Source organism: Vipera berus, assembly GCF_964194415.1.
Source record: "Vipera berus genome assembly, chromosome: 9".
NCBI classification, from domain to species: Eukaryota; Metazoa; Chordata; class Lepidosauria; order Squamata; family Viperidae; genus Vipera; species Vipera berus.
The window spans coordinates 15579429-15606167 of record NC_138212.1 but is presented as its reverse complement, the minus strand read 5'-3'; the positions used below and the strand labels follow the sequence as shown (position 1 = coordinate 15606167).

The window sequence follows — 26739 nt, the reverse complement described above, 5'->3', positions numbered from 1 at the left end:
CACCCTGCCATCTTTTTCAGCATCTGAGACAGCTCAGCTACCATGTACCTGAGACCGCATGAAAGGCAAACTTCTTACTTTGAAATACGGAGGCTCTGCAGCAGTTCTCCATGGGTGGGAACGTCTGCCTCACCCTGGCCTCATAGTTCCCACGGCCCGGCAACCCACCCTTTTTCTTCCCTCCCTGTTGAGGCTCAGATAAGATAGTCAGACGAAGATGACTATTATTTCAGGGGTCTTTTAAAGACAATGAGGGAGGCTCCTGGGTAGTTTTACAGCTCCCCCACTGTAGCAACTGCTCAGACAGGAGCTTTGATTGAGTTCCATACAAGGTGCTCCTTGACCTACAACAACTGGGACCAGAATTTCTGTTAGTAAGCAAGGCAGTTGTTAAGTGAGTTGAGCCTGAGTTTACGATCATTTTTTTTCCCCCACAGTTGTTAAACAAATCACCACAGCTGTTAAGCGAATCACGTGGTTGCTTGTCGGAAGCCAGCTGGGAAGGTTGCAAATGGTGATCACATGACCCCAGGACGCTGCAGCCATTTTAAATCCATGTTGGTTGCCAAGTGCCTGAATTTTGACCCCGTGACTTTGGGGAGGTCCGAAGGGCAAGGTCTGGTTGCAGGTCTCTTCATTCACGGGGCTGTTGTAACTTCAAACGGGTCACTAAGCAAAAGGTTATAAGTTGAGGATTACCTGTATTTTGTATTTTTCTGTTGCTCAGCTGCTGGAGTTCTGATAGGTTCACAATATTCTCAGCCTTTGAGATTAGTGGCAGTGAAGATGACCTGGGATTGGCTTCCAACTGCTTTTAAGGATTTAAAAAGTAGAAAGAGCATCAGCATTTGCAGTCTAAAAAGACTCGGCTCCAGCTGCTTTAGAGTTGCTGTAAGGACCCACCTCAGTTAACCAGCCAAGAAAGTAAAGCTCTTGAAACAGGCATGGTCTCAAAAGGATACTTTTATAAGGGGTTAGTGACAGTAGGGAAGTCAAGGTGAGATCTGGGGGGAATCCTGCTTAAATGGTTTAGTAGTTAAACTAACAATATTCCTCCGCCCACCAGAGTCATAATGTCCATTTGAAATCTAGCCAATCCACAGGTGGCACAGCATATGGGTAACTGGTAACAGTTGGTGCTGCATCTCAAGGTCTTCTCCAGTTTCGTTTCTCTGTAACTGTCTCCCTGATAAGAGAGAGACATTCCTTTCTCGAGTGGATGTAGCCAGGAGAGGAAAGGTAGAAAGCAAAAGTTATGCCAAGCGAAAGCAAATTCCCCCCCCTCCCACCCCCAGCAGAATGGCAGGCCCCAAAACAAGAGCGCATAGACAGGGAAAACAATAAGGATTTGGGGACCTGACAGTTGCCCAGATGAACGAGAGCATCTACTCTTAGTCCAGCTTGACTGATCTGGTGCCCACTAGATAAATCAGTGCAATTCTGGAAACTCCAAGCTGCCCAAGAGAGTGGCCACAGGATCCAGGTTTGCACCTTCCACCTAGAATCCAAGCCAGGCCACGTTAGCCCAGCCCCAGCTGGATCTAAAGTCCTACTGTGAAAATCCTTCTATTGTATTTATTTACTTAATGAGATTTAGACCCCCATAGGTTGACACATGCCCTCCGGGAAGCTTACAAAACAAATCCATATTCAAAACATAATAAATAAGATGTCAAATAAAAACAGCCATAAAAACTACAAAAGAGAGAAAAGCAAAAGAGCGTCGCCGAGATAAAAATAGCAGCTGGAACTAGTTTCAAGGGCCTCGTGATTGCTCCAAGGCCTCAAGGAAGGCTTGGCAAACTCTGCCTAGGGCCTTCAAGATAGCAAAGAAAGGGCCAGGGGAAAGTCCCTGGAGTAAGAGCTTCGTTGTATGGGTACCACAGCCTGAAGGCTTGTCATTCCAATAACTAGTCAGGTCTCCAAAAATGGAGAACTATAAAGAACCTGTAAGATTAACTGAGTTGACCACGAGGGTCATATAGGAAAAGGTGACCCTTAGAGATTTCTTTGGGGACATCAGTATGACCTCCATCATCTGCTCACTTCTCTTGTCTTTAGAGATCAGCTTTGGGTCCATCAACATGGCCTCCATCCTCTGCTAACTTCTGTGGTCCTCAGAGTTCTATTTTGGGGCCATCAACATCACTTCCACCTTCTGCTCACTTCTCTGCCTCCTCTTCTTTGTTCACCTTTCTGGGGTTTGAGGTTGCCAATGGCATCTTCTTGGTTTTGATCTCAGTTTAGTAATGAATTATTGAAGGACCTCTTAAATGATGGTCGCCAAAAAAAATGAGTCACAAGTTTTCTTGCCTTTCATGGGACAATCTGCTGGCACATCTTACCAATATTGAATGGGGTTTAGCATGTTACAAACAAACTTTGGATTCTCTAGGATGCCATCTATGAAATAGCAATAGCACTTAGGCTTATATTTATTTTTTTATTTTATTTATTTTATTTTATTTTAATTCCATTTATATCCCGCCCTTCTCCGAAGACTCAGGGCGGCTTACAAACTTAGCAGTAGCCTTCATTCTATGTATATGCCTGCTTATTATTTTATTTTTTATTTTTAATTCCATTTATATCCCGCCCTTCTCCGAAGACTCAGGGCGGCTTACAAGCTTAGCAGTAGCCTTCATTCTATGTATATGCCTGCTTATTAGGGCTTTCACGCACACCCCCAAGCGGCATTATTACAAAGTCAGCTTAATTGCCCCCAACAATCTGGGTCCTCATTTTACCTACCTCAGAAGGATGGAAGGCTGAGTCAACCTTGAGCCTGGTGGGATGCGAACCTGCACTAATTGCAGGCAGCCCGGTGTTACTTAAGGAGGCATTAGTCCACTGCTCCACCAAGGCTCTTTTTATACCACTTTATAGTGCTTTACAGCCATCTCTAAGCGGTTTACAATGTCAGCTTATTGCCCGCAACAATCTGGGTCCTCATTTTACTGACCTCAGAGGGTTGGAAGACGTAAACCTTTGAACCAGTCAGGATTGAACTCCTGGCTGTAGGCAGAGTTAGTCTGAAATACTGCATTCTAACCACTGCACCACCACAGCTCTTAGAATAGTCTCAGAAGGCTTTTAAATGGATGAGTTTGTGTTAAGACATTAGTGTATTAGATTCAAGACTATTTGTTTACTGACTTTTTAAAATAACTTTTCAGTTATATCTGCTTTTTGGGTGAATTTATTTATCTTCACACCAAAATCTATACACCACATATTTTGCAGGAGTCAAGATGTTTTACACTACCACAAAGGAAAATGCCAATATAAAAACAATGACAGAGGATAACTCTAACCAGAGTTACAAGCCTATCTCTAAGGAAAGCCCTTCGCCATTAGAGCCCATAGTCCCTGAGATATAAAACAGTCTTAAGTGCCTTCCTAAAGGCCAAAAGGTTAGGGGCACCAATGATCTTGGCACTCAAAAGATTTTTCCATTTAGAAGTAACTCCTATGCTACCAGCCCCAAGGCAATATTTGCAAGTCTCCTACATCTTCCTGCTTAATGGGTTTGGTTCTTGTTTCACGTAGGGAGGAGTGGGGAGGAAGAAAATCATGTTACAAGCGGAATCATACATTTCTATGATTTTGTAAGATGTCTCGTGGGACTGTTTAACCCTGCTGAAAAGCAAAGGAGCAATTAGTATTCAACAAACTCTCCAGCTTTTCACGGAGGAACAGAGACAGCAGGTGAATTTGTAATGTCCCCTGATGGTCAAGGCATCCATTTTTATGAGCTTTTTTCAAGTAGCATTCTGCATTCAGTCAGCCTGTGGTTGTGTATAATAAAGACATTTTTTTTAAAAAAGGCAACCTCAACCAAAAATAATAGGGATAACAACATAATAATAGAGAAAAGAGAAACATACCAATACCTATTGTTCATTAAACCAATTTATATAGCCACGTAATTCACAAATAAATGACTCTGGGCAATGTTCAACAAAGCTAAAAAGAGTGAATAAATACATTAAGAGGTATAAAAATCAAAGTAGCAGAATAATAGAAGGGATGTTAAAAATAACAGAGCCAACATACTAACATCAAATTCCTATTTCAGTTATAGAGATATTTTAAAATGGTGTCAATTAATCGTTCGATGCTGTGATTTAATCAGCTAATATAACTATATGACATAAATAATATTTTTAATGTTTGTTTATTAACCCTATGAGTGTGCTGGCTTAATTTATACATTAAAATATTTGTTTTTATAAAATTCCCCTACGTGTGCTTGTTTGGGTTTGTATAAATGGATACTCTCCATGTGTATTGGGCTACAATTCCTACTATCATTGATCAGGTTGCCCATCCCAGAAAATTTCCCTGCAAATATGATGGCTGACTACAAGGTTTCTGTTAATAAGGAGCGTGATTTTTTAAAAAAAACCCATAATTTTCTATCTTTCAGGTTTAAAAAGCTGTTTAGTTTCAAGCTTTCGCAGCAATGAAATCACTTACCTCAAGCCTCAAACTGACTTGGAAACCCAGCCAGTCTTATTCATCCCAAATGTTCATTTTTCAAACCTCCAGAGATGTGGAACGGTAAGACAGCTTATGGCTGAGAACCATAAGAGTTCTGTCAAGAAAAGGTGGACTTAGGAATGGATCCATGCTTTGATATGGTTGGGTTTAGAATCCACCAAAGGTGATCTTCAGTGAGGGAGAGGATTGACCTCTAGGTGTGGTCAAGAATCAGTGGTTGTCCAGAAAGCAAAGTCTTCATAGGATTATAACCAGGGAGCCAGTTTGGTCTAATGGTTATGATACCAGGGTCGAAAACCAGGCACTGTGAGTTCTAGTCCCGCCTTAGGAACAAAAATTGACTTTGTGACTTTGGACCAATCATCAGGAGACTTGCCTTAGGCATGAAAGCTCTCTCTCAGCTCAACTCACTTACAGGGTTTTTCTTATGGGGAAAATAGGAAGAGGAAAGAGTATTAGGCATGTTCACTGTCTTGAGTTACTTATAAAAATAATAAAGGCAGGATATAAATAATAAATTATCTTAATATATGATAACTCAATATAAACTACTAGTCTCTCTCTCTCTCGCTAAAAAGTTACTAGACTTTGTTGTATATCTGATATGTAAGTTCACTTAATTTTTACATCAGTGGACTGAATATGTAGAACTAGGGACAATGTATTCACGTGACATGCTTACCAAGTCAACTCAAGCTGTTTGGTCTGGTTTGGTTGGCTGGATGATCCCATTCCATTCGATTAATATAAGGTTGAATGTGTCATGCAAACATGGATTATTAATGACCACATTAAGCTTACTGTGTGATCATCGAAATAATTGGTCAGCAAAGCAATCATTTGAGGCTCTGCTCCAGAAAGGAACACATTCTGTGGGGATGAAATATAATTTAATTTCCTCCACACACACACACACACACCTAAACTTCCTTAGGGAAAAGGGGGGCAAAGAAGAGCAGTAAGGTGTGTAAAAGTGTGTAATTAGTTGAGTATGACCTACATCCCAAGAGGCATGTGGACATACATGAAACAACCAACCTCTGATCCAACAAGCTATTTAGTAAAGAAGATATTTTGAGTGGAGTTTCCATGTAAGCCACCTTTGAACCCTTGAAGAAAAGGCAGAATCTAAATCTAATAAATAACGCTTTGCAATGCTATTGCAAAGGGGGGGGGGCTTTAAAGTAGCTATTCACCTTTCACCGGCCCTCTCAATTCCTGGCAAATAGATGGGGAAGAAATGGAGGTAGTGACAGATTTTATTTTCCTGGGCTCCAAGATCACTGCAGATGGGGACTGTAGCCAAGAAATTAAAAGACGCTTGCTCCTTGGGAGGAAAGCCATGGCAAATCTACACAGCACACTAAAAAGCAGAGACATCACCCTGTCAACAAAAGTGCGTATAGTCAAGGCTATGGTCTTCCCAGTTGCAATGTATGGCAGTGAAAGCTGGACCATACGAAAGGCTGAGCACCAAAGAATTGAGGCCTTTGAATTATGGTGCTGGAGAAGACTCCTGCGAGTCCCTTGGACTGCAAGGCGATCAAACCGGTCAGTCCTAGAGGAGATCAACCCTGACTGCTCTTTAGAAGGCCAGATCCTGAAGCTAAAACTCAAATACTTTGGCCACCTAATGAGAAGGAAGGACTCACTGGAGAAGAGCCTAATGCTGGGAAAGATTGAGGGCAAGAGAAGAAGGGGACGACAGAGAATGAGGTGGCTGGATGGAGTCACTGAAGCAGTAGGCGTGAGCTTAAATGGACTCCAGAAGATGGTAGAGGACAGGAAGGCCTGGAGGAACATTGTCCATAGGGTCGCGATGGGTCGGACACGACTTCGCAACTAACAACAACAACAACAACAATTCACCTTTCTTTAAAACATATCCCTCCCTCTTTACAGATATTACCTACTGCTGGGGCTCCACATGATTCCAACAGGTGTGTAATGCATTTCCTTTGGTGGGGGAGGCATTGACAGGGTCAGCAACCTGAAAAGCTTTCAGACTCTGAGACCAAAAATGTGTTGTTTCCTTATATCTGTTGTCTTTATAGCTTATGGAAACTCAAATATTTAAGTCTTTGATCCAGGCATGGGTTTACCTTCACTGAACCAGTCACAGTCTTGGTTCAGCTTCCATGTGGGGGAATAGTCAGTAATTTCCATCTGGGAATCTCTAAGGGTCTAGTCTCAAATGAGGGGAGGACACTTCATTTGGGGTGTTTTTAATGAGTAGTAGAGAGAGCAGTCCATCAACATGTATATCAGCCTAACAGCCTCATTCAAATGAAATAAAATGAACTGTCCTTTTTTTATTAAGGACAAAGCTTTGAAGTTGGTCTGTCCATCCAACCCATCCATCCATTCATCCCTCCATCCATTCGTCCCTCCATCCATTTACCCATCCATCCATTCATCCATCCACTCACCCATCTATCCATCCATCAATCCATCCATTCATCCCTCCATCCATTTACCCATCCATCCATCCATTCATCCATCCACCCACCCATCTATCCATCCATCAGTCCATCCACCGTTCCACCCATCCATCCTCCCTCCCTCTCTCATTTTTTTTCTTCTTGGCGGTTTCTCCTAATTCACCCATAAGGTGGATTAAGCTGAGAAATGTGACTAAATCCACTTGAGGATTATGAGGGGTCTTGAATTTGAGTCTTTCTGGTCTATAGATCACTCTTTAACTGCTGCAGTGTCTAGATTCAGTTATGGACATCTGATCTATTTGGGAAGATCCCTTTTGATTTGTACATTAGGGACAACCAGGGGATGTTCTGATCTCCTTTTTTTTTTCCCCTACCTCAGCTTGCCTTTAAAGCGGAGTTGCCCTTCCTTCCCCGATGAATTTGATCCCATAGCTGCAAAACAAGCAAAAGAAGAAGACCCCCAACGAGGTAAGGTGGCAGATGTCTTCTGCATCCCCAGAGGGCCTCATGGCCCAAGAAAAAGCAAGGAGTCAAGAGATGCAGAAGGATGCACCTTTCTGTTTGTTAACTACAACACTAATATGTCAGAGTGGCAAATTGGCAAATTGACAGGTGACTAACCACGACTCTCTAGGGCCCTGCCCACTTGTGTCCTTCATTGTCCCATCACAAGTTAAGGAGAGTGATTGATGGTTTCTTTTCCACTGGAAGGTGGAAGGAACTCTGGAGAAAGAAATGAAGCTCGGGGAATCCATCCATCACTATCCTTAATTTGTCCTGCATTAAGACAGTAAGCATGACATCACTCACCTGTCCTTTTTATGAAGCAGAACAGGGACAGGTGCCGAGGGCCATGAAGTTGATGCCAGTGTCTGTGCCCAGCGAGAGTACAGAAACATGGAGTGTGGGGGATGAGGTTGTAAGGAATGCAAAAAAGCTCCTAAGGACAGGAATGTGGGGCCTCAAAGCAAAGACTAATGAGTTTGGGAGACTCTAGACTGGAAGGAGAGAAAAGGGGGCTTCCTTTGATCCTTATCTCTTCTGTCATTCAGTTCTACTCTATGTCCGAAGGGAATCAGAGGAAGTTTTTGACGCTCTCATGCTGAAGACCCCTGATCTCAAAGGCTTGAGAAATGCGGTGAGTTTCTCTCCTTGCTCATCCTGTGGCTTGGAAGTTTGCTACCTTGGGATGAGGTGCCAAAGACATCTAGGCTGGAGAAGGGCAACCAGCAGACCTCCACAAATGGAAGGACACCTTGAATCAGACTGCCGCCCATCCCAGATGTTCATCCCTTCCTCGGTTTCTTTATCCTATTTTAATTTCCCTACAATTTTAATTTCCCTACAATTTTAATTTCCCTACAATTTTGCTTAAATAATGGGAGGAAACAGCTGCTGGTTGTATTAAGAGATGGCCCCAATTAATCAATGTTGTGCAATGATTCCGCTGTTGATAAAATAGAAAACCAATTTGAGGGTGCCACATTTTAAGGCCTTCTCTTAAGAAATGTTTTGTTGGAATTATAACTAGCCCGTTGGCAGCCTGACCTGGGCAATGAAGTCCATTTTGCATTAAACTAGAGTTTGCTAACTGATGGTTTATGGAAAAAGCCACGATCAGTTTGTTAGTTGTATTTCCACAAGATCATGAATGGTGACTTCTGTTCCTCAATAACTGTATTCATTCATATATTGCACTCTTGAAACCAACCAGAGCACATGAAGAAGAAGCATAGTGCCTGAACTTCATAAATATATACCATAGGAACAATCAGAGCTTAAACACCAAATGGTTACTACTTTTAAGCTTCTGTGAAGATTTGGGTTTCACCATCAAAGACCCCATGTCTACTTTGGTTCCTAGACCTGTTTCTGGAGACCATTTTCCTGTTCATTCGGTACTTTCTTTCTTTCTCTAGATTTTTCTTCTTTTAGCTTGGCCTGGCTAGATGTTCCCCCCCTCTCTCTACCACCATGCACATTTATTTGCTCAATGTTTAAAGAGCACACAATGCTTGAGCATATTTCTGTGATGTTTATCAGCACCATTCCTGATAACCCTCGCTTGGCTTGGCTGAGGCGGGGAATAAAGCAAACAATCTCCTGGAATGATCTGATAGTCATATTTATGGCTTTGCTTTATGTGTGTGTGTGTCTCTCTCTCTGTGTCCCCTGCTTCTGCACACTTTCAGTTTGGAAAAGAACAAAGAACACATTGGAACAAATTTCTTTTTTCTGAAATTGCCTCCTTGTGAGCTGTAGTTTTCCACATTAAAACGGTTTCTCTGCTTGCAGAAATGAGATTATTGTTTTCCCTAAAAAGGGATGGCTGAAAAGTAAGAAACATGAATCTGGTCAAACCCACATACTGTTCTCCTATAAGGGAAGGGAATTGGGAGACCAGGTTTAAAATTGGCCCAGATGATTCATATATTCTAGGCTGGTTCTCAGACATTATTTGTTTGCTTTTGGCTTAGCACAATTTGTGAATTTTGACTTTGTGGCTTACTTAACAAATAATGACTAAAGCTAACTGAGCATGACCTATGAACCATCTTTGTGTATTGAAAGAACTTCACACCAAATGTTCGGAAGGTCTTCCCAAGGTACAAAATCTATTATTTTTAGGGGCATAAAAGGTCAAGAGTAAGCAAAAAAAATAGTCAAGACTACGGCCACTTTGAGGCCACCCTCTTGATTTTTTTTTATCCTCTCCCAACCCCAGGGGTATCCATGCAAGGGAAGATTTAAACCAGAGTTTCAGAAGGGAGATATAAAAGTTATAAACAGAGTTTAGCCTAAGCCAAGAGAAATTATAACTAGAATAGGATGTGAACAGGTTTTCTTGGATCTCATTCTCTTTACCACCTAAGTAAGTTAGTTCTCAACTCTGTTTTTAGATTTTGACAAGGGAATCTCTTCTGAATGAGGCAATTGCAACTGGTTTATGGTCAGACTGAATGAAATGAATTGGGAAGTATTACACGTGCTGCAGTTGCCAACACTGAGTTTTCATAAGCCCAGGAATCCCATTAATCGGAATGTGCATAGACTGTTCTGTTTTTCATCTTCTAGATTTCAGAAAAATATGGCCTGCCAGAAGAAAGCATCTACAAAGTCTACAAAAAGTGCAAACGAGGGTAAGTGATAGTCCATTCACCTTGCATCTTGTATGAGGTTCCCGGTTCTTGGACACAACAATGGGTTTAGCAAATAGGCAGGAGGATGTCTACATGAGAAGAAATAGGGCTTGGAAGCAAATAGACCTGCTGGCCAGCTTTCAGAGGTCCAGGGAAGGAACAGTATCAAATTAATTTGGAAGAAATTCTGCATGTCTTCATTAAGAGCAACCAGAATCTTGCAGGTTCCAGCCAAAGGCTTATCTGGTTCAGCATTTCATGAAAGCAACTACCCCTTCCTCCTTGCTGTAGCCCAACAGGTCTTCTTTAGAGATGCCCTCCAGCTCAGGAGATTTAATGATATTCTCAACTTGGGATCTGGAAACCTAAAAGTGCATGCCTCTGTATGAGCATCAAGTATGAGAAGGGGACTCTATGAGTAGCCATGTTCTTTGGCTAAAGTGATGGAAGCTGCTTGTTAGTCGGCGTCAATGCTCTTTCTCTGTGCCTGTACCTTGGTGGAAGCTGAAAAGATCTATAGAGGTGTTTCTCAACCCCAGGAATTTTAAGATGGGTGGACTTCGACTCCCAGAATTCCCTCGGGCAGCATTGGGTTCGTTGGAATGCAACATCATCGTGTGGCGGTTTGGCTGTAATTGAGGGCAGTGTGTGAATGTAGCCAGTGATGGCTTATTGAGTGAAGCATAATTAATCCATGCCACATGTAAGACAAGGTTTAGTTTACAGCACTGAATGAAGACATCCGTAGTGATATCCACACCAAACATGGAAATTGTCTGGTCAGTTTTGAGCCTACCACCCTCTCTCACTTTAGCTCAGTATTCCTCAACCTTGGGAATTTTAACATTTGTGGTCTTCAGCTCCCAGAATTCCCCAGCCACTGCTGGCTGGGGAATTCTGGAGGTTGAATTCCACTCATCTTAAAATTGCCAGGACTGAGAAACACTGCCCTAGTCTATTTACAGGGCTATTGTGAAGATAACATTGGAAGGAGAGTCCATTGCTGGCTGGAGAATTTTGAGAGTTGAAATCCACACATCTTGACATTTCCAAGGTTGAGAAGCATCACCCTTGTCTATTTAGAGGGATATTGTGAAGGTAACAGTGTGGGGGGGAGTCTTTTACTTTCAGTTTCTGGGTGAAAGAGCATCTCTCTCTCTCTCTCTCTCTCTCTCTCTCTCTCTCTCTCTCTCTCTCTCTCTCTCTCTCTCTCTCTTTCTCCCTCCCTCCCTCCCTCCCTCCCTCCCTCCCTCCCTCTCTCTCTCCCTCCCTCCCTCCCTCTCTCTCTCTCTCTCTCTCTCTCCCTCCCTCTCTCTCTCTCTCTTTCTCCCTCCTCTCTCTCTCTCTCTCTCTCTCTCTCTCTCTCTCTCTCTCTCACACACACACACACACACACAGAGAGAGAGAGAGAGAGAGAGAGAGAGAGAGAGAATCACTTATTGTCCTAACTAAGATGGGAAATCACTTTTGTTCCAGTTTAGATTACCTTAATCAATTTGACACCTTCAACAATAGGAGCTGAAGTTCAACCCACCTGGACATGACAGTCTGGGGGACAGTTGGCCTTGGGCCTTGGAATCAAAGCCTTGGGAAGGGGTCAAGGCCTCTCATTCCAGTTGGCTTCTATTTAATGTCTTTTATTTTTAAAATATGAAGTTGTCCGGTGGGGATAAAAAAAGGCCTGAGGAAAAGGTGTGTGTGTAAACAGTGCATGGAGTGGTTTGGGGAATTTAACAGATATGCTGTTATCTCCTGAGGCAATGGCCTGAGGTCACCATCTTTGGGTTTATCTTTCTCGTCAGGGCACCATTGTTTGTTTGTTTCTCAAAACCAGCAGGATTGGAGTAACCCTTAGGCTTAGAGTGGCAGATGATGCTGGAATAGAGCAGTTTTGGGAGGAAAGTCTGTACCGGATTCCACAAATGAGACTAATTTAGAGATTACAAATATAGCATTTGGTTAGAGATGCTAACATTTCAGCAAGGGTAGCTACAGCTTGGCTATATAGCCAGAATAAACTTCAATGTTACAGCAACTATCTCTCTAAACCAGGGATGTCCAACCTTGGCAACTTTAAGACTTGTGGACTTCAACTCCCAGAATTCCCCAGCCTTAATGTTCCTAAGGTTGGACATCCTGCTCTGAAGACAAGATTGACACTATTCTGGTGAAGGTTGCTATGGAAAATGATGCAGATTTGGAACAAAAATCCAAGCTTTACAGCAAAAGGATGTGAGCTAGAAGTGATCATTTAGGAACAGGATCTTAGAATCCTTACAGAGGACTCCAGGAAAACGTTGACACCCAAGGTACAATTACTGTAATAAACAGAAAATTTCACACCTGGAAGCTTTAGGAATGGAACCTAAATCTGGTTTGGATATGATAGAAGTTCAGGTCTGTAGTTTGGGAAAGGTGCCAACAGTCCACTGTGGCCATAAGCGGTATAAACAAATAAAACTTCGAAATACAGCCTCCTTGCTAGTTCATAGTGGAGCTACTTCATAGGACCTAGTTCAGAGTTGAGCCTAGCCATCTATTTTCCGCTTACGTAAGAACTGAGTAGCTGCTTAAAATCTTTCACATTCCACTTTGCAACTGAGTCTGAAGGATACAAAAGCAGGGTAGCAGGGGCGGGTGGTAGATCACCGCTAATCTTTGTTTCCCCCTTTCCTCTCCTGCACCTTTCAGTCTGGTCAGACAAAGAACATATTTGGCAGGGGGTGGACCGCCCGTCCTTCCACTAATCTTGTTGTGTCTGGATAACTGCAATCTGTAGCCCATCACAGAGACTGGAGGTTTTGTTCTTCCTTCTAGCAACCCATGAAATCCCAGACCCCACTTCTGTTTTTTCGGTCTGACGCTGCTCCAGATGGCTTGGCCCTCGAATATCTGATTCCAAAGTGGAATTTCAGCAAAAGCAACACCTAAAAAGACCGCCCTGTTTAGAGCTTTTTCTCCCATAACCCTATTGTGGCACAAGCATCTCCTGGTACTTGGTTAACTGCCCAACAACTAACTCATCAGTGCTAGAAGGAGTGGAGTTGGAATACAGCTGGATTGTCAGTACTGATGGGAGTATTGTTTTCTTGGTAGTTCCTTGAGTAGGCTATTGTTTACTGTTAGATTGTTTGTGTTGGGTTGGTAGTTCCTTGGCTGGGGTATTGTTTACTGTAATGAAACGCCTGCAAGAAAACAACCAAGCTCAGAGAGTATCAAGCACCCACTGGCTGGAAAGTTATTGGGAGACTATCTTTTCCAAGTACAGAAATTCATTAAGGTAAAGGTAAAGGTTCCCCCGCACATGCGTGCTAGTCGTTTCCAACTCTAGGGGCCGGTGCTCATCTCCGTTTCAAAGCCGAAGAGCCAGCGCTTGTCCGAGGACGTCTCCGTGGTCATGTGGCCGGCATGACTAGACGCCAAAGGCGCACGGAACGCTGTTAATTCATTACATCCTTAATTTATTAAGGATGTAATGAAATTCATTACATCCTTAATAAATGTCCATCTAGACTCTTGTTTAACACCTCAGGCCATGAACACCCACCATTTCTCAAGACATCCTCTGTTCCATCTTTCAACAGCCCTTATTGTAGGGCTGGATTTCTTACCGTTTCACTCCTTTTATTAGTTTTGAGGATTCATGTGCATGTGCTGTTCAGGTTGGGTGTATACATCCCTCCATGGTAGGACAGGTCAAAACACAGACAGTGCAAGGATTTCAGGGCCGTGACTTGGTTGCTTTGGGTTCTGCTAAGAGATTTTTGAAAGCAACTTTAAAACCTTTGCTGCCCCCTTTTTCGTGACAGCCAAGCCAAATTAGGGCTATTCTGAGTCTCTTTCTCACCCTTTCTACATTCCCGGGGCTGAGCAACCACCTCGGGGCCAGAGTTGATTTCCTCTACTATCACCTGTGTTGCAATAGGGTATCATCCTGTCTAATCGTTTCCAGCTTCAGTAGCCCCAGGATGCACGGTGATGACTGTGGGTAAAAATGTGCGAGCCAACCACAGTTGTGTTGTGGCCATGCAAGGCTTCTTCCAGGTGTTTATCAGTTATAAGACCAGAGCTGGACCTGTGGTCATTTGCTGCCAGCAGTGGCATACCCTTCATTTGTCTAGGGAGATTCTTAATTATTCAAGTCATGGTTGTCCCAAAAGTTCCAAAAGGCAACTGGACTTTTTTGGTGTTTTCCTTGAAAATGTTTTGCTACTTGTCCAAGAAGAGAACTGAAGAAGAACCTTTGGGAAAGCACCTTTAGGTCATTCCCTTCATTGCTTCCTCCCACTTCAACCCGTTATACGTTTCTGGGTCTTTTAATGCCTCCAGGCTATTTCCAAACATAGGGCTTTTTTTTAGGAGAGTGCTAGACCCCTGACAGGTGACAGGTGGCAAGAAACCTAGAGAGACCTCGTTCACCCTTCACCCCATGTCCCCCTTAGTGCCACCCAGTGTGTGTGTGTGTGTGTGTGTGTGACTGAGGGAAGGCTAAACCTCATGTTCTAAGTATCTCTCTAAATTCACCCCACCCTGCCTCACCCCACATTAAAGATTGTGATTGATGTCCAGGAGGTGACATTCAGTGGGATGGGGAAGCAAAGCCAATCCTGTTCCTTAACTTGGTCCGCAGTAAATAAGAAAGGAGAAGTTCCTTTGGCTGTTGTCAAGTCTCGTTGCTGTGACACTGAGCAGCACAATTTATGCTGGCATAATTAACTGCCAGCCCGAGATCAGGTGGATGACGCTTCAACCTGGCATCTGAAAGCGAGTTTCTGGTAGCCTGAACGTCCCTTGCTGAGAGTCACTTTAGAACCTCGTGCACAAAGGATTATTTTAACAACTGGAGATTTCACGGTTTAATTAAAAAAGACTCCACTAATAATCCCAGTAAAATAGGTGCTAACGTGGCACAAAAACATGTGTAGCTAAAACCGAGCTGGAAAGATCTTGCTCTAACTTGCAAGGCGTTTCGTAGCTGGTACCTGGAAATCGCTGAAGAGCCGTGTCTGTGTGGGCCTTACATTTACTATCTTTCTTTTTTTAAAAAAAAACATGCACTTTCCAGAAAACCTGTTACTGAGGTGTCATTGGGAGAGGGCAGGGGAGGGTTTTAGCTAGTAGAAAGATAGGAAGGGAAAATTTAAGAGGAAGATAGTCACAAATTCAAGCAAAACGACCCAGCCGTAAGCAGCATTTCAGCCCACTGATTCAAAACAGCTTTTGCTTTTAACTTCCTATTCCTTCCGAGCACATACTTTTTTTTATTTTATTTTAATTCCATTTATATCCTGCCCTTCTCCGAAGACTCAGGGCGGCTTACAAGCTTAGCAGTAGCCTTCATTCTATGTATATGCCTGCTTATTAGGGCTTTCACACACACACCCCAAGCGGCATTATTACAAAGTCAGCTTAATTGCCCCCAACAATCTGGGTCCTCATTTTACCTACCTGGGAAGGATGGAAGGCTGAGTCAACCTTGAGCCTGGTGGGACTTGAACCTGCACTAATTGCAGGCAGCTGGTGTTACTTAAGGAGGCATTAGCCCACTGCTCCACCAAGGTAGGCAACCTTTGCTCTTTTATGACTCGTGGACTTCAACTCCCAGAATTCCTGAGCCAGCCATGCTGAGGGGAAAGGGAGAGGTTTCCAGACTGAGCCATGCTGGCTCAGGAATTCTGGGAGTTGAAGTCCATGAGTCATAAAAGAGCCAAGGTTGCCTACCCCTGGACTAGATGAACTAATTCTACTTCACTTGTAAAGATACAGTAGCAGAATCTGTTAAATTTGTACAGAAGGTACAAATCTCCCTCTGTCGCCTTCACAGCCCAATGACTTAGGGAGGGTCCCTCCTGAACCTCTTCATCCACACACTATACAGCTGTGGACTCAGCTCCCTCTTATCTCACTGTTCTCTAGGCAGCAGGTTTTCCCCTCGTTTTTTTTTAAATCCCATTTATATCCCGCCCTTCTCCGAAGACTCAGGGGCAGCTTACAATCTAAGAAGCACAAATCAATGTGCTTAGCAATAGCCTTCATTCTATGTATATGCCTGCTTATTAGGGCTTTCACCCCCCCTCCCCCAAGCGGCATCATTACAAAGTCAGCTTATTGCCCCTAACAATCTGTGTCCTCATTTTACCTACCTCAAAAGGATGGAAGGCTGAGTCAACCTTGAGCCTGGTGGGACTCGAACCTGCACTAATTGCAGGCAGCTGGTGTTACTTAAGGAGGCATTAGCCCACTGCTCCACTAAGCCCTCCCTGCAAGAACACATTCTGTACACCCTTTATGTGAAGTTATCAAATTCTTGCTTTCATGTGTTTCAGTAATGACTGACTGGTGAATTATTGAAGAGATCTTGGTTGGTTTTCTACCTTTCAGCCTGGTGACATAGTAACTTTTAACACGAAATTTTAGTGACTATTCAAAGTTACAACAGCACTGGAAAAAAGTGACTTAGGACCATTTTTCACACTTAACAATTGTTGCCGCATCCCCCTTGGTCACGTGATGAAAATGCTGACGCTTGGCAACTGGTTCATTTTTATGACGATGGCATTGTCCCGGGATCATGTGATCCCCTTTTGTGACCTTCTGACAAGCAAAGTCAAGGGGGAGGCCAGATTTATTGAACAACTGGGTCACTGACTTAACAGTTGCAGTGATTCACTTAACAACTGTGGCAAGAAAGGTCGTAAAATGGGGCAAAACTCATTTAACAACTGTCTGGCTGAAACAACAGAAATTAGGAGCTGAATTGTGGTCGTAAGTCGAGGACCACCTGTTTATTCAGCAAAACATACGCCGTCCAGCCTTCTGGTTTGTAAGCCACAATTTACCAGTTCTTTCCTGCTGCTGGGCTACTTGTCTGCTTTAACCTTCTCTGCTAATGGCATTGCTGAGCGCAGTCCCAATCGGCCTGCTTAGAAAAACTCGGGTAGCTTCCCCAGAATTCTGCCTTGCTGTGGTCTGTGTAGGCAGCTTTTGGCTCTCGTCTTATTCGCACCTGCGCTCCCATTTCTCAAGAGGGTGCATCAAGGGCGGCCTTACTACTAGAAAGGAAGCCGGCTCTTTTGCCCCGTTGCTGAAAAATAAACATTTGCACAATCCTGGTGGGAACCCTTTGGCTCTCCTCTGTCAAGGATAGGCTGCCAAAAACACCTTGATTGCCTCTATTGTGAGCCCTCCAGCTTTTCGGGGGGGGGGTGTTGGGGGGGCGAGTTTCATTCCATGGGAACCAGCTTGTAAAGGGTTTTCAGAGCGGCGTCAGGAAAAAAAAAAAGAGCCCTGCCTCTGCATCGCCCCAGGTCCTCCAGCAAACCGCAGCTCATCTCCCCCAGCCTGTCTCTTTGCAAAGTGCCAGGCGCCCTCTTCCCTGTTCTGCTGGAGGAGCCCTTGGAGGGAAGGAGACGCAGCCCAGGTTTTCCTCCGGCTCCTCCCCACCGATGCTTGGCAGATGAGCTCATGTTTGCCTTGGCCCACGTCCAAGGCCTGGGCTTAAAAGACCCAGAGGCAGCCAAGTTCAGGATGGTGAGAAGGTGTGCCTGGGCTTTGACAGGGGCCTTTGGCAGAGAAAGCCAGGCTGGCTGGGGAAGGGACGCCATCTTTAGAGACATCCGGACAACATCTCTCAGAATATCCGTCCACCGGCTGGGTGGCCTGGGATGTCTCTACAGGCAGTCCTCGACTTATGACCCCAACTTCCTACTGCTGAAGGAGGGAGTCATTAAGTGAGTCATGCCTGAGTTTTCTACCTTTGTTGCTGCGGCCGTTAAGTGAATCGCTGTGGTTAAGGGAATCGCGGGGTCATTAAGCAAATCCAGCTTTTCCCATTGACTTCACTCATTGGAAGCTGGCTGGGAAGGTGACATATGGTGATCATGTCACACACACACACACACACACCAGGATGCTGCAATCATGGTAAATACATGCTGGCTGCAAGGTCCTGAATTTTGATGATGTGAAGGCAGGGAGGTTGTGACTGTTGCAAGTAGAAGTGGTCGTAAATCTTTTTTTTCCCCAGTGCTCTCGTAACTTCGAACAGTCTCTAAACGAATGGACATAATTCAGGGACTACCTGTAGTCCCAACTGTATTTAGAAGGCATTGGTTTTGGCAGTCTGGAGTAGACCTTCTCATAGCATGCCACCTACCCACCCACCTGGAGAATCCCTGCTTGTGGATCCATGTTATCCAAGCTGGTGGGCAGCTGCCTGGCACTGCCTAGCTAAGCTCAGCCTAGTGGGATAAGATTTCAACAGGCCTGAGTCTCAAGATCTCCCTAGCCTAAGAGGGGCCCTGTGGAAAAGCAATTTAGGGAACCCCTCAAAGAAAATAACCTTTCCAGTATGGGGCTAAGAGACAGGATGCCCCCCCCTTTGCTTGGCCAAACTCTGCAGGCAGAAGGATTGTTGGTGTCACCAGCTGTGCACTTCTTTCTCTGCTGGTGCCCTTCTGGAATCTCCTTCCTTAAAGGTAGGCAGTTCTTATCCTCTGATCCTAACGCAGCCTTTTTTTTTTTGTCCTCTTGGAGATGGCAGTGTAGATATACAAGGTACGTGCCACATTTCTATTTGAGGGAAAAAAATTGCTCTGTTCTGCAAAAACCAGGAAACACTACTGCCAAGTCATAGTTACTTGTCTGCAGAAATGTCCTGCTGTGCAGCTCAGATAACAATACAACTTCTCAATCAGTGCGGCAGTTGGGAAATATAAAATGTAAGGGTCATTCAACCAGTTCCTGGCTTCCTGGTTTTGGGATTTTCCCTCTTGACTTGGAAGCTCGTTGACAGGCTTGCTGGGTTTGTGCTCCAGAAGGAAGGACCAAGTCTCCACCTAAATCCGCAAGCTGCGTAGTGAGATGAACAGACTCAGTTGCCGGCTGTGTCTGAGACCTCTGCACCAGCTTCTGTATACAGTACATGGAGCTGTGTAGTTGTCTGAAATGTAGAGGCGTTGGGTTGTTTGGAGCAATGAGGCTGGAGTCGAGAGCGTTCATAAAGTGCAGTTCCCAAAGATTTTTGCTTTTTAATAAAATGCAATTATTGGAAAAGAGGCTACCAGGTTTCTTCTGATTACTTGCTTTTAAGAATTAGTATAGCTTAACATTAAGAAAACCAAGATCCTGGCATCCGGCCCTCTCAATTCCTGGCAAATAGATGGGGAAGAAATGGAGGTAGTGACAGATTTTATTTTCCTGGGCTCCAAGATCACTGCAGATGGGGACTGTAGCCAAGAAATTAAAAGACGCTTGCTCCTGGGGAGGAAAGCCATGGCAAATCTAGACAGCACACTAAAAAGCAGAGATGTCACCCTGTCAACAAAAGTGCGTATAGTCAAGGCTATGGTCTTCCCAGTTGCAATGTATGGCAGTGAAAGCTGGACCATAAGAAAGGCTGAGCGCCTTTGAGCTATGGTGCTGGAGAAGACTCCTGCGAGTCCCTTGGACTGCAAGGCGATCAAATCGGTCAGTCCTAGAGGAGATCAACCCTGACTGCCCTTTAGAAGGCCAGATCCTGAAGCTAAAACTCAAATACTTTGGCCACCTAATGAGAAGGAAGGACTCACTGGAGAAGAGCCTAATGCTGGGAAAGATTGAGGGCAAGAGAAGAAGGGGACGAGAGAGAATGAGATGGCTGGATGGAGTCACTGAAGCAGTAGGCGTGAGCTTAAATGGACTCCAGAAGATGGTAGAGGACAGGAAGGCCTGGAGGAACGTTGTCCATGGGGTCGCGATGGGTCGGACACGACTTCGCAGCTAACAACAACAACAAGCTGGACTCTGGGTTTGCATCAGTGGTGGGATTCAAATAGGTGAACAACAGGTTCTCTGTGTGGATGCCACTTCCGGAAGTCCATTCTGGGCCTGAGCAACAAAAAATTAGCTACTGGTTCTGCCGAACTGGTGCAAACCAGCTGAATCCCACCACTGGATTGCATGCTTGTCTCACATGTAAGATGATTATGGATAACTTTCATTCTTTTGCCATTCAGTGACTGATATATCAGGTTGCTTGGTGAAGTAGAAGGAAGGAAGGCTTTTCTGCCAGGCATTGCATGCAGTTTTTTTTCAACCTTGGTAACTTTAAGATGTGTGGACTTCAACTCCCAGGATTCCCCAGCCAGCCCAGAGATGAAATCCACGCATCTTAAAACTGCAAGAGTTGAAACACAGTGTGCATGTGGTGGTGATGCTACTGCTGCTGCAGAGTCAGAGTTGCTAAAACTGCAGTGTAAAATCTGATTTTGTTTACAGGTTAGAGAATTAAAGGGAGCAAATAGATTATGTTGAGATTTCCAGAGATTTAAGATATTGTACCGCTCCCCCACACACACACACACACCTTATCTGATGCAAAATTGCCAGAAGCTGCTTTCTTGAAAACTAACCATGGTGGAGTCCACTTTTGAGAACATGATCTGATGGTGCTTGAATAATATCTGATTACATTCATTGTTGGAGGAGGTGGCATTAATTACAGAATATAATTTGTACAAATATTAAATATGACACTAGAAGCAATAGGAGCAAAAAAATAAATGGATGGATGGATGGATGGATGAAAATGAATGAATGACACTCAAGCAGCCGAGTTATATCATAGTACATAAGATCACTGCTTTCAGAGTCTGCCTTTCCTCTTCCAATTAACAGCAATTACCTTCAAGTATATTGGTTGCAAATGACAAGAAACATAATTTATTTAAAAAATCTCATTTTATTCTACCATTTCCCACAACTATTTCCATGTTTTGTGTTGCTTTATTGTAATCCCTACACTATTAATGAAAGAATCAAAGACAGAATAGTACCATGAAATCTTCTCAGTGCTTACATTTCTGTCTAAAAGTTCCTCCTGGCTCATTCACAAAAATCCCACATACCTCAAGAGCATCAAGTTGGGTGGGAGGAACTCTTAGAGTATAAATCTCTCTCTTCTTCTGAAAACTGAAAAAGCAATTCCTGATGGAAGACTGTCAAATGATATCCTGCACAGTATTCTCTTCTCTTCCATTGCCCAGCCTTAACTTTGGGTCTTCTTGTTATTCAAGGATAGTGTTGAGCTGACTAACTCGTTTTCCATGGCCTCCTTCTTCTCTTGCAGCATCTTGGTAAACATGGATAACAACATAATCCAACATTACAGCAACCATATGGCTTTCCTCCTTGATGTGGTGGAGGCTGAGGAGAAGTTCCAGGTGACCCTCAAGGAGCTCTGAAGACTCCAAAGCCTGCACTTCTATGGGATGATTGACAGCGGGGCGGAGTTTCACTCTCCTTCTGCACAAGCCCAACGCATCAGTCTGGAGTATTTGACTGGTCCACGATCCCCTTTGAAGGGGGGGAAGTAACCAGAGATGGTGGCCAAGCTCTACATGTGAAGAGGGTGCAGAAGATCCATTCTCAATGTGAATGTGGAACTTCTCGCCATTACTTTTACTAGTGTTGCTACTGTTGTTATTATTATTATTGTTATTATTTTATACTGTATTATGATGCTAGTTGTCTGCCAGACCGAAAGTTCTAGCCTTTTTCCCTGTTCCAAACTTAGGGGGGGGAAAAAGCTCTGTCAGGTAGCAGTGTCCAAATCTCCTTTGTTTTGCTTTTTTGGAAATGGTGAAGTGTCAACTCTTGGGGACAGAGGCAAAAACCAAGTTCTAGACATGGTGAATTTTCAAACTAGCTTCAAAGACACAGCCCTGTGGTTCCCCCCCCCCACACACTACGTCCCTTCTTGCCTCAGACGCCAGGATGTCCCCATCCAGAGCAACCGTGACTGTTTTATACATTTCCGATGCCTTTTCGTTATTTTATAAATATCCAAACATGTGCATGTGTATAAATATACCTTGTTTTATATATTGACATGGAGGAAAGTACAGCATTTCAAAAGAAGCTGCCTCACAGTTCCCCCGGGCTGTCTTTCCTCCCTCCCTCCCCCCCCCAACCCCCCGGTCCCCTTCTTCGTTCATTTTTTCTAATTTTTATGTATATATATATATATATATTCTATTGTAATAAAGATTCAGAGACAGAAATGCAAGCCTGGCATAATATAGATCCAAAGAGAGAAGCAGTTTTCATGATTCATTAAAATATATTTGGTAAGATGCACACAATCAAGATGGGGGTTACAACTATGTGATCGAACCCTTTTTGCATGGACATAAAAAAGGGTAGAGGTTTGAACACGTGGTTGTGATGGCCATCTTGACTTTTTTTTTCCTCCCGTAGAACTCCTTGTGTTGCAGTGGATCACAACTTTTATCAGTCGCCTGTGTGTGTTTTGTGGGTACGCCATCCCTTGATCTTGGGGAAGAAATTTGGAGGCAACTAAAATCTATTCCTACCATGAATCTAAGCCGTATCTCTTTCATCAGGGACAATTCAGGAATCCAATAGAAGGGAATATCTATAGCTCAGGGTTGAACTGTGGAGTTCCTGGTCTGTTTGTTTGCAGACATTTCATGACCCAACTAGGTCATATCATCAGTTCCAGCTAACATCATCATCTTACACAGACAATGCCACCTAGTTGGGTAAGGAAACATCTGCAAGCAAGCCACCAAGCTCAGCCAACACCAAGAACTCCACAAATCAGATGTTGTGGCATTGCTGCAGGAAACTAAATTGACTCCAAGAAAACTTTGAGAAAAATGGGCTGTGAGCAGATCTTGACTCATTCATTCATGGCCACAATTGGTATGGCTGGGCTGGAATGAAAAGAGAAGTTAAACAGCAGACACATTTTTTTATCACTTTTACCTCTGCACAATACAGGTAATCCTTGGCTTGTAACCTGTTACTTAGCAACTATTTAACATTCTAGTGGATGGTTGGGCCCCATTGTGGTCAGGTGACTGAACTTCAGCCGCTTGGCAACCAGGTGCATTAATGGCCATTTGCAGCATCCAACCACCACATGGCCACATTTTTTGCTAAAACCCGGCATTTACTTCTGTTTTTTGTGGTAAAACTGACTTATAGCAAATCATGGATTTACTTAATTGATGTAAAAAAAGGTCATAAATTGAGTCAGTCGCATGATCAACCCGCTTTACAACCATCACAAGTTACGAATATGATGGGCAGGTTCCATTACAGTTGTAACTCAAGGACTATGTTTATCCTCCTGCCCTTGTGTTAAATGAGGCTATGAATAAGAGTCCTCTTTGGGGGAGATGGGCAGCTATGTAAATTTGATTAATAAACAAATAAAGACATGATCCCTGACAACTGAACTTGAGGACCCAAGGAAAGGATGGGAAAGAGGAGCAGCAATTTGAGGGAAGAATAAAAAAAGCTCTGAATTCTGAGTGGAAAACACAAGGAAGAATTAAGTGGAAGACATTTGACAAGGGGAAAAAAAAAAGCCTTCCTGAATCAGAACTGAAGAAGCTTCTTGGATGAGAAACGAAATACTTTCAAGGAATTAAAAAAAAATCAAGAAAGTCCAGTTGCCTTTTGGAACAACCATCATCTGGATGATTGAGAATCCACAGAGATTCCCAAATCACAGTTTTGCCCTTCTCCCAAAGGAGTCTCCAGGTTAGAGTTAAAAAAAAAAAGAAATGTCGGTCAGGATGATGTCATCAAAGCTCTGGCCCATTTTTATGTGTCAGGCATTTTTTTTTAACCACCTGCAAGCATCTTTGCTTTTCCCTGTTGGTTCACCAATGAACATTTAAGCAGACACTGCAAAAGCTGGAAACAGATCTGGGTGGACATGTCTGTCACCTCACAGGGAAGCAACACTTCAGTCTATTGATTGGACAATCATTTATCTGAAATGGTATAGGGCCTATACCATTTCAGACAAATGGTTGTCCAATCTTTTCTTAAAAAATTCAGTGTTGGTACACGCATAACTTCTGAAGGCAAGTTGTTCCATTGAATAATTGCTCTGTTGGGAAATTTCTCCTTAGTTCTAGGTTGCTTCTCTCTTTGATTAGTTTCCATCTATTGCTTCTTGTCCTGCCTTCAGGTGTTTGGAGACTAGGTTGACTTCCTCTTCCTTGTGGCAGCCCCTGAGATATTGGAATACTGCTAACATGTCACCCTTAGTCTTTCTTTTCATTAAACTAGACAGACCCAATTTGCTATTATATCACTCCTAGTCCTTCTTTTCATTAAACCCAGTTCCTGCAACCATTCTTCATATGTGTTAGCCTCCAATAAATTAGCTTATGATTACAGTCCAGTCATATATTTTAATTTTAATATATGACTGGATTGTAATCTCTTTCTATCATATTAAAAATTACAATTTGGTAAGAACTTTTGGAGGCTTCTGTGGACTATGCCTAGAGAAGTTGGAGGATCAGGGATGAACCTAGCAATGAAAAGATGGACCTTGCTTGTTGAGTGAATTGTGATCTTTCCACAATTGTGATCTTCTGGAGTATGGGAAGATCACAATTCACTCAACAAGCAAGGAACATATTTGCATTGCTAGGCTCACCCATGACCTTCCAGCTTCTCAGGCTTGGTTCACAGAGGTCTCCAAAAGATCTTATGGATGAAAAGTTAAACTAGCCATGACTAGAGAGTCTATGGAGATTCTCAGTCATCCAAGTCATGGTTCTCTCAAAGGTGCCTTTTCAAGAGGCAACTGGACATTCCTGTTTTTCTTTGAAGATGTTTCGCTTCTCATCCAAGAAGCTCTGAGCTGAAGAAGCTTCTTAGATGTGAAGTGAAACGTCTTCAAAGAAAAACAAGAAAGTCCAGTTGCCTCTTGAAAAAGCGCCTTTGAGATAGCCATGGCTAGCCATAGCAGTGTGGAGAAATACTACTGTAGGAGCTCTTTGTGTTTTTTTTTTAATCCCATTTATATCCCACCCTTCTCCGAAGACTCAGGGCGGCTTACAATCTAAGAAGCACAAATCAATGTGCTTAGCAATAGCCTTCATTCTATGTATATGCCTGCTTATTAGGGCTTTCGCCCACCCCACCCCTAAGCGGCATTATTACAAAGTCAGCTTATTGCCCCCAACAATCTGGGTCCTCATTTTACCTACCTGGGAAGGATGGAAGGCTGAGTCAACCTTGAGCCTGGTGGGACTCGAACCTGCACTAATTGCAGGCAGCTGGTGTTACTTAAGGAGGCATTAGCCCACTGCTCCACCAAGGCTCTTTTAATATTTTCATATTTAGCTTCTGAATCTGCTCCTGGTTTCCTTCACAGCACATACTTCAGTAAATTAGGTCCAATTCTAATAGGAGCATTTACCCAAGAAACTCTGTTTGATTTGTTGACCCAACTGTGCTTTGTGAAACAAGTCCATCTGCTTAGTTCATAATAAATCTCATTGAATTACCACCCACTAAATTTCAGATTGTTATGACAGTAAAAGTTCCGTGTCCATCTTCTCCATACCTGTTAACTCTACGAATGTTTTTGTATCTTTCCCTTAGCCACTAACATTTTTCCCCAGCACTTGGTTTCCCAGAAGTCCAGAAGTCAATGGAAAACATGTCAGAATTTTTCATTTTGGCCCAGAATTCCTGCGGCGAAAAATTAGTCCCTGACCTGAGATCGGTAGTGAAACAATAGGGATTTTCTGTCCCAAACTGTTCTTCAACCCTATGACACGGCACAAATGAAAACCGAATGTTTTCTACCATTCAAAAGATATACAGGATTTTCAAATAATCTGAAAATAGATTCCGCCAAAACCAACCTTGTGGAATCTCTTGCTTTATAATACTGGCACCCATTTGTTGCTGACGTTGTACATGAAGGATTGTTTTCGTGGAATAGAGAGATTGTAAGTCCCTGGAAGGAGAAACACAGAATTTTAGGGGGAGTTTACGGATCAGCTTGCAGAATGTGGTCTCTCACTGGCATCATTATATTTATCTCACACCTCTGCATTACAGGTAGTCCTTGGCTTACAATCACAAATGGCCCCCAAATTTATGTTGTTAAGCAAGACAGTTGTTAAGTGAGATTTGCCCCATTTTAGGACCTTTCTTGCCACAAATTTTAAGTGAATCACTGCAGTTGTTAAGTTAATCACACAGGCTGTTTAGTGTGCTGGACCAGTATACATTCAGCTACTCCATTTTATATCTAGTTTAGGAATTAAGAACTGTGTTAGAGTACTTAGCATATACAGGGTTAATACAGCATCCTTAGCATTGTATGTAAGAACACGTAGCATTTACAGGGTTAAATGTTATTTCCTCGAGAGATGGCTTATGGGAATTGTAGTCTAGCTGTTTAGTGAATACCATGCTTTCTAGTTAAGAGGGTGGACTTCATAGTTTATTACAGCATTTCCTGGCTGTGTGCCAGGCTTATATCTTCTTTGTTCTAACACTGTACTACATGAGTGACTAGAGATGTAATCAACGATAGCTGAGTTGGAGAAATCACTCCTTTTTTACCTACAAAAATGGACTTCCCATTGACAGAGGGTCATAAAAGAGGATCACATGACCCAGAGACCCTGCAACCATCAGAAATAAATGCCAGTTGCCAAGCATCTGGATTTTGTACATGACTGCAATGGTCCTAAGTGTGTGAAAAACGGTCATTTTTTTCAGTGCCATTGTAACTTCAAACAATCACTAAATCAATAATTGCAAGTCAAGGGCTACTTGTATAGAAATACCCACTTGTTTTAAGAGTCGTGGTGGCACAGTAG

The 26739-nt window shown here is 43.2% G+C and overlaps 2 protein-coding genes across 7 annotated transcripts in view; one reads left to right on the top strand and one right to left on the bottom strand.

Annotated features, from left to right (window-relative positions):
* Positions 1-21642, top strand: part of GRHL3 (grainyhead like transcription factor 3) — a 54475-nt gene extending 32833 nt beyond the window's left edge. For all 3 annotated transcript variants that reach the window (XM_081335289.1, XM_081335288.1, XM_081335287.1), the window contains 6 exons: positions 4430-4563; positions 6406-6443; positions 7327-7415; positions 8000-8085; positions 10023-10087; positions 21195-21642. In XM_081335289.1, coding sequence (XP_081191415.1) covers positions 4430-4563; positions 6406-6443; positions 7327-7415; positions 8000-8085; positions 10023-10087; positions 21195-21309 — 527 coding nt within the window. In that variant the 3' untranslated portion in view covers positions 21310-21642. The remainder of the gene's footprint in view (positions 1-4429; positions 4564-6405; positions 6444-7326; positions 7416-7999; positions 8086-10022; positions 10088-21194) is intronic.
* A 481-nt stretch (positions 21643-22123) lies between these two features.
* The window catches only part of STPG1 (sperm tail PG-rich repeat containing 1), a 209719-nt gene continuing 205103 nt past the window's right edge, over positions 22124-26739 (bottom strand). For all 4 annotated transcript variants that reach the window (XM_081335301.1, XM_081335300.1, XM_081335302.1 and 1 more), the window contains 2 exons: positions 25771-25865; positions 22124-22803 (listed from right to left, as the gene is read on the bottom strand). In XM_081335301.1, the coding sequence (XP_081191427.1) occupies positions 25789-25865 (77 nt within the window). In that variant the 3' untranslated portion in view covers positions 22124-22803; positions 25771-25788. The remainder of the gene's footprint in view (positions 22804-25770; positions 25866-26739) is intronic.